The sequence below is a fragment of the Vigna unguiculata genome, chromosome 4 (genome assembly GCF_004118075.2).
Source record: "Vigna unguiculata cultivar IT97K-499-35 chromosome 4, ASM411807v1, whole genome shotgun sequence".
Classification (NCBI taxonomy): domain Eukaryota; kingdom Viridiplantae; phylum Streptophyta; class Magnoliopsida; order Fabales; family Fabaceae; genus Vigna; species Vigna unguiculata.
The window spans coordinates 27,155,663-27,163,674 of record NC_040282.1 but is presented as its reverse complement, the minus strand read 5'-3'; the positions used below and the strand labels follow the sequence as shown (position 1 = coordinate 27,163,674).

At 31.6% G+C, this 8,012-nt stretch overlaps 1 protein-coding gene and 1 long non-coding RNA gene across 2 annotated transcripts; one reads left to right on the top strand and one right to left on the bottom strand.

The window, feature by feature from the left end:
* Window positions 1–2,335: 2,335 nt before the first annotated feature.
* Window positions 2,336–6,055, bottom strand: LOC114181390 (protein FLOWERING LOCUS T-like). Its single transcript, XM_028067836.1, has 4 exons — window positions 5,778–6,055; window positions 5,463–5,524; window positions 5,289–5,329; window positions 2,336–2,850 (listed from the first exon to the last, which is right to left on the bottom strand). The coding sequence occupies exons 1-4, from the start codon at window positions 5,979–5,981 to the stop codon at window positions 2,624–2,626; spliced, it is 534 nt and encodes a 177-aa protein (XP_027923637.1). The 5' UTR covers window positions 5,982–6,055; the 3' UTR covers window positions 2,336–2,623.
* LOC114181392 lies at window positions 2,871–5,958 on the top strand. The gene is made up of 3 exons (XR_003603808.1): window positions 2,871–3,243; window positions 3,315–3,838; window positions 5,706–5,958. It is a non-coding gene; the product is annotated as an uncharacterized LOC114181392 (long non-coding RNA).
* Window positions 6,056–8,012: the final 1,957 nt, after the last annotated feature.

Here is an 8,012-nt window from a genome sequence, read left to right as displayed (position 1 = left end):
TCGTGTTGTTTGGAGAGACTCTACTCAATATCATCAAGTGTTTTGAATAGTGAAACTTTAAAATAGTATATTTGAAAGGAAACTTAACGTAGTCCAAGAGTAAGGGGTTAATCAATATAAAAATTCTTTTTATATTTAATATATTTAATGTTTTATTTCAAATAATATAACTCATCTACCATAAATTTTTCGTCTAGTAATTAAGTCTCCTAAATAATTCAATTGGACAATGATACTATGACTTCCATTTTTTGATTTTCATCCTTTACTCCCTTATGTGACTTTAGTGTGTGTTATTGATTAATGTGTCACTATCTTTTTCTTTGAAAGAATCAATTGTTCATATTAAACCAAGTTAGAGAGTAAATGATAAAAGTCAAAAAATGAAAATGAAAATATAATTTTCCAATTCAATTATTGATCAACCGAAGAATTTGAAATAACAAAAAACAATTATTTAAATTTGTCTACTTTTCTTTTACAATTATAATTATATTAATTTATGTAATATTTTTCCGTATTTTACTTTAAGAAAAATGGACTAATATGATATGACTCAAATATTAATTTTAGCAATACAAGAGAATTCTAAGTTATTATGTTTTGTGAAGATATCAATCAAATGCCACAGCTAATAGTTTGCTCACATGCAAATCAAAGAGTTAGGGTTTAAGGACAAAATGCATCGAATTTCACAGGACCTGAACATCAATGTTTGTAAGATGATACTGAAACACAAGGGACAAGGTGAATATATTCCAGTCAATATCTCAGGGAATCCCTCGTACCTTCATTTTTCATATCTTGCACTCGATAAATTCGAGGTTAAATTCCGTTCATTCATTTCATTTGGCCACTTGAAAAAGTGTTCCTTATCATTTTAGGATCATTTCATTTCCCCACTTCAACCCACTTCACGTACATTAAAAGCTACGTGTCGAAGATATAGCCCACAAAACCTCTACAACTTATTAGCTTCACATTCTAAATTTCTGTGTTGTTCTTATGGTATGTGATTCCTCCAGAATTTTTCCTTTCTCCCAAAAACAAAATATAGAGATGGAATCTTTTAATTTTTTGCCAATACGATTGGATCTTATGATACAACTTAGTCATATTAATTTTACATAAGTTATAAAATCTTAAGCACAATTAGTGCGCTAATGCTAGAGATTAGGGATGCAATCACCGATAGACAATATCGTATTATTTTAAGAGAAATATAGGATTATGATCTCTTTTAGGATGTTTAGCAGTTATCAACTTTCAATTTATGATTTTTAGATATAATGAAAATTATTGAAAGACCAAGCTAAATACTACAGATTTTTTTTTTGTTTTAAAAAAATATTAGTGAACTAACATTAATACAAACCTATAAGAAAATTTCAATAATGACTAATTTTAATAATAAAAAATATTAGTCTTATAGTGACTAATTTAAATATTAATTTATAAACTAAAAATTGTTGTTAACTGAAATAATTTTTTGTATGAATGAAAAGATATAATTGATTCTGTAAATTGATAATTTAGGTACTAAAGATATTGATTTCTAAACTTACAGTGATAATGATATGAACAGTAAACATACTAGCTTTCCATTTATGAATAATAATCACATTATGATATGAACTGGTTGAATGTAGAGTTTTAGAAGAAAAGAATAAAACAGAAATAAAAATTGATATGAAGTTTTTAAATGCAATTAGAAAACATCCTTAAATAAAATTAGAAAAGATAATTAAAGAAGGGAATTGAGGGGATATAAATGCATTCATTTTTTGTTTTCTTTTTTTACAGTTAGTGGTCGAGCATTTCGGATAGTTGGTTATAATTATGTATTCTTACACCTACCTAGAAATGTTATTTTTACCGGTGGCATCATTTCTTTGCCGAAGGTATAGTCTAAATTAATACTATTCATGATTATAATGAATGATGCATTTATTTTATATATTTGTTCACATGTAAAATAAGGTAAAAGTAAGTGAGAGGATGAAAGACTTTCACGAACGTATATAATAAAATGAACAATAGTAAAATTGGCACTAAATTACATTTAGTTTAAGTATACTATTTTAACGCATAATGATTGATAAATATTCACCATTAAGTCTTATAATATATTGGAATTATTAGTACTTCATCTTACGTTGTGGAAATTAAAGTCTCGTAACGATGCATAATATATGAGTTTTTATCAAAATAAAATTACTATTTCATTTAATTGAATATTAAAATATTAAAACTACGTGGAGAACATTCATGCCCTCCATTCATGCCTAAACAAGTACAACATTGTCTTGATTATGTTCTATATATAGTAGGGATAAATCGAACATAAGTATTTCTAACACACTTTTATAATATAAAATATTTTAAATACAAAATACATAAATGAAAAAAAAAAAAAAAATGAACCCCGAAGGATACTTGGGTTCCATTCATGGATACATATAGATTTCTTGGTGCTACCCAACCGAGCTAGTGATTTATTTGGTATATATGTTGAGTTTAAGTTAAAGAGGCACTCATTTTACTAGGTGATCATCGCGAATATTTCCGAAACCCTCAAGGAAGTTTAATTAGTACTTTATTTTGTTCCATACTATAAGGTTTTCTAATATAACCTCCTTCCACCAGAACCAGATTCCCTCTGAATGTTGAAATAGACAGCCGCAACAGGCAATCCAAGGTTGTAAAGTTCAGCAAATTCTCTGGTGTTGAAATTCTGGCGCCACCCTGGTGCATACACAGTTTCCCGACCCAGTTGCCGAAACAACACAAACACGATACGATGAATCCCCATCATGGGTCGTGGACTCTCGTATGTTACAACCTCATGACCTGTGCAAATAATTTGTATTACGAGTGTAAATTTCAGGCTCATTATCAACAATAAAAATAGTATATTTCAGTTCAGATATTAATAACACATATAAGGTCCTACTAGTACTGCTTATAAAAAGACTTCAAAGAACCTACGAGTGGATGAAAATTCGTCTACCTTTTTTCAGAAAAGCAAAGCCACTAATGTTATGTCCCTTTCGCTATCTTCCAATTAGAAAATACTAGAAAATCTTAAAATAATGATAAATAATAATAACAATTATTATCAGAAGAGAGTTACGTGTCGATTTCTAATTGAAGCGATAAAAATTGAAATTAAATAAAACGCGTCATTTCAATTCTGTGGAAATATCTTAGAGCGGAGGGAAGAAACATTCATCACTCCTACCGGTAAGCTCTGATTTTGATAAGCTGGTAGGTGCTACAAGTAGATTTATTTATTTATTTTCTTTTTCTTCCAGCAATTCACTAAATCTGGTAGATTCAAAAGTTTTTCAAGGGATTGTTTCTGATTTCATGAGAAGGATTTGAAGATTGCAGATCCTGGTGAGAAGGTTGATGGGGTTTGGTGGAGGTGAAAAGCTTCGAAATTTTTAAAGATGTTTATTTTAATGAATTATATATGTTGTTAAGGAATCACCAAACCCATATGAATCAAATTGTGTAGAGTTTGTTCTAACTCAATCACAGGTCTTGAGTTTGAATTGTGAATACTATGAATGAAACTAAGAAGGACAGTTTAGTCTCTCACGGTAACCCTAATTGACTCGAACTGCGGTTTGGTGAAGATATGTTTGGAGTTGAATTTAAACATATATGATTCTTAATTATGGTACCTCTTCACCTTGTCAGATTTTGTTAAACCAGTTGCATGAACAGGTTATGCAGCTTTTTGTATGATGTTCTTTTCTGATCTATAGACCCTATAGCTATGACGGTTTTGGTGTTATCTTGTCATGTGATCTGCAAAGATGGCCAACAAAAGGTAATCTATTCAATATGAATATTCTCCTTCAGTCAGAACAGTTGCTTTTCGTGTCGTTTCTTGAATAGAATCTTCTATCTTTTCTCACATGATTATGCACTTTAAGAATTCGATGGCTCTGTGGTTCTGATGGAAGAGAGAAAACAAACAAGGCTTCAATGCTTTTATGATTCGTAGTTTGATTGGCTAATTTGGATTCTCCAACTACTGTATATTCTGAATCTTGTTATTATCACCCAAAACATGCTCTTATTATCACCCAAAGTTGTAAAAATGACTTAATGCATCATCTCTATTTTTTTTTTTTAACTTTAATCCTCTTAATTTGAATTTATTTAAATATATTATATATGCCTATCTACCTATCTCACATAACATAATATTTTAGAATATGGTTGATGTAACATATGCATGCATGTCATAATTTCACAAAGTAATCATTAGAATTCCTTTTGAAAAAAATTAAATTTTAAGCATCAAAACCAATAATTAGGGATGATTTTCATCCACTAGTGTTTTCTAATTACATTGTTTCAAGTCATATCTTAAGTTGTTAGAGTTCTATTAATAATAGTGTGAATAATTTTATATCATGATCCGACAGCAAATTTTATGCTTGAATAACTTATTAATTTTTAAATAATAATCTTAAAATCATATCAGGAATAAGTTCTAATTAGTTGATAATATATAAAAGTTGCAACACAAACCGTGCTTCAAAATAAACACTTTTTTTTTTCACATTTACTATATGTTCCACACTCACATTTAGTATTCCTATATCCATAAGTAACGAACTCACTTATCACTTATGTTAAATGAATTCAAGATTCCTTTAGATCAAATTCAATCCAAAGGCAAATGTAAACTAGGAAGATGAAACCAATTACAATTATTTATAATTATAATACTGAAGATTTAATTAAAGAAAAATACCCTGAACCCTATAACAATACGAATAAATATTAACTAGGGAAATTAAAATATAAATGTCAAGAATAATGTTTATTGTATTAAAAACATAGGAACATGTTTATATGTACTATTTTGGACCATATATTCTGATGAACTGAGACATGATTCATATTTTGAGAAAGGATACGTACTACTCCTAACGACAAAAAGAAAAACTTTTGAGTGAGATAAAAGCTGATGGATTCTTGTATAGAATATCCAAATTATTTCCCATCAGTATACTCTGTAAAATAATTATTATTGGTAGAGACTTCTTATCATATGACCGACATATTTATTCCACAACTAGGTCAAACGAGTTTAGGAATTCAGAGTTGAATGAAATATAACTAATAGTTTGAAAATTTGAGTTCCTGTTAGTAGTAACTTAAAGAAACCATAAATCACAAATACACTGAAGAAAACATAAATTTTGTTATTAATATACACATACATAAAAGAATCATCAAGTTTAAGTGAAAAATATCATACATACCGAAACTAGGTCCCGTTGTTGCAGGAATATCAGTGACCAACCTGAAGTACGTTTGAGAGAGAGACAGAGAGAGGTGGTTAAATATTGCAGCATTAAGCTTGAAAAAATCTTAAATGTATAATTCAGTTCATATAAACAAAGATTCATGGTGTATTCGAACAATTTTTGGCTCACCAATGGAGGTATTCCCTCAAATTAGGGTCACTTGGACTAGGTGCATCGGGATCAACTGCGATCTGTAAATGAAAGAAATTAAAATATGTGAAAGTTCATCCTTTCAAAATATATGAACGAAAAATAATTTTAATTACTTAATTTACATATATTAACATCCATTTTAATATTTACAAATATCATTTTATGACATTTTATTTCATATAAATAAATATTAATGATTGTATAAATTATATATTGCAGTGAGTGGTGAACACAACTAGTTGAAGATGAGGAGGAAGAAACAAAAGAAGAAGAAGAAGAAGAATGAATTACCAAGGTGTAGAAGTTTCTGAGATCATCTCCACCGATAGTTATTCTTGGTTGGTTGAAAACTTGTGAAGGTTTGAATTCACATCCATTGGTGATATCTCTGTTATTGTAGGTGACCCTCATGGGAATGGAACATTCAAAGGGGTCCAACACATCCCCAATCACACGCCCTACAACCAGAGGGTCCCTACTTCCTCCAGGCATCATCAATCAGGAAAAAGGACACTCCTTTCCTCAAAACAACAATACCACTTTGCTTTGTTATGAGACAAGCTACGAGGTCGTCTCTATTTATACTCGAGTCAATACCTTTTGAAGCCACGCCTTTTCGCTTTCGAAATTATCAAAAGATCTTCGTCCTACACACACAACACAGAAAAAGGTGAGTTTCTTGGGGACCCGCAAGTTTTCGAGAGCCTTGGTTTTCTTATTCCCTTGTCGTGGCCCAGTAATATGGGAAAGTTCCGTTTCAGTTTATCACGGATCGTTTTTCACTGTCTCTTTATTTTCTTTCTCCCTCTAGTACTCACTGTTACTGCAGGTTCGTCCCTGTCACATGAAGCAAAATCTCGTATTCAATAATTGGTTACTGAACTCCTAATGGTATCTTCGATTGTCCTTCCGGTGTTCGTAGAGAATCCTTTACCTTCTGTTATCATTAAAATGAAAACCCTTGAGCGTGAAAGGTAAAAAAGTTTTCCCTTTTTTCAAAACAAGTTATTATAATAAAGGAGACTGTGTAAGATGGAGTACTGTCATCGATAAAAGAAAAGGCTCCAAAATACATAATCAGGTCATCATGAAGACAGTTGAAAAAATCGATAAGTATGGACCAACTGTCAAAAGATCATTATATTCATGTAATACATTTTCTTATAAGTAAAAAACAGGGAACAGAAAATCATAATATTCAAATAATACATATTTTTATATGTTATAATATAATACATGATATTATATGTGTCAACTGTTGGGTATTGGGCTCCCTTCCTATGTGGAGAAAAGGCCCAAAATTTGAGAAGCCCATGTCTCACTTAAACCTAGTGGAGAGGAGGCTATAAAATAAAGAGAGAGGCAGAACAATAGAGTCAGAATACACTGAAAGCCCTAACACATAGAGGGAGAGGTAGAGGGAAAATTCTGTTCACGTTTTTCATAGAGCTGTCGCAGTAAATTCGGCGCTGCGGATTCGTTCACCGTTGGATCGGGCTGAAATTTTTACAGCAGGTTCGGAACTCATTGCTCTTCATTCTGACCGGTCGGATCTTTGATACGAGGTCTGAGTTGGGAGATATTAATTTCGCACTGCAGCAGTGATTTGTAGAGGTTTTCCTCTCTTGTTCTTCTCTATTTGAAAGCTTTGTTGCTTTGTTATTTGGTTGGGTGTTGGCACTAATTTGTGCTATTGATTAAGACTCTTTTGTACTCTTGTTGATCATAGTGAAGCTATTTCTTTGGTCTGGACGACTCGTGGTTTTTACCCTTGATTTGAGGGGTTTTCCACGTTAAAAATCTTGGTGCCTTTATTTGTGCTTTTGGTGGTTTATTATTGCTGCTCTTTGATTATTGCTCCTCATAGATTCTTGCAAGTTAGGGGAAATTATATCCGCTGCATTCTCTGGTATATTGTTTGTTATTGTTTTCCCCATCAGAGTGGCATCAGAGCTCTTGGTTGGGCTATATTTACTTGCTTGAATGATGGAGGCAAATGCAAAGATGGTTGCTTTGAATGGTACAAATTATCATTTGTGGAAGGGCAAGATGAAAGATTTATTATTTGTCAAGAAATTGCATCTTCCGGTCTTTGCTACACAGAAGCCAGATTCTATGTCTGAAGAAGAATGGGACTTTGAGCACCAACAGGTATGTGGTTTTATTCGGCAATATGTTGAAGATAATGTTTATAATCATATTGCTAATGAGACACATGCCAGAGCTTTGTGGGAGAAGATTGAGTCTTTGTATGCTTCTAAGTCGGGCAATAATAAATTGTATTTGTTAAATTGCTTGATGAATTTGAGGTACAGGGAGAATTCTTCTATTTCTGATCACTTAAATGAGTTTCAAGGGCTCCTAGATCAATTGTCAGGAATGGGCATAAAGTTTGATGACGAAGTTATGGGATTATGGTTGCTTAATACTCTACCAGAGTCTTGGGAGGTATTTCGGGTTTCAATTACGAACTCTGCCTCGAATGGTGTTGTTTCTTTTCAGATGGCAAAGAGCGGTGCTCTTAAT

What these genes read in the sequence shown, in the direction of transcription:
- LOC114181390 (XM_028067836.1), bottom strand. Translation starts at nt 5,981, where the DNA reads ATGATGCCTGGAGGAAGTAGGGACCCTCTGGTTGTAGGGCGTGTGATT. An exon ending in TCAGAAACTTCTACACCTTG is followed by an intron (nt 5,525 to 5,777) that starts GTAATTCATTCT and finishes TTTCATTTACAG; the next exon opens with ATCGCAGTTGATCCCGATGC. An exon ending in AACAACGGGACCTAGTTTCG is followed by an intron (nt 2,851 to 5,288) that starts GTATGTATGATA and finishes TTATTTGCACAG; the next exon opens with GTCATGAGGTTGTAACATAC.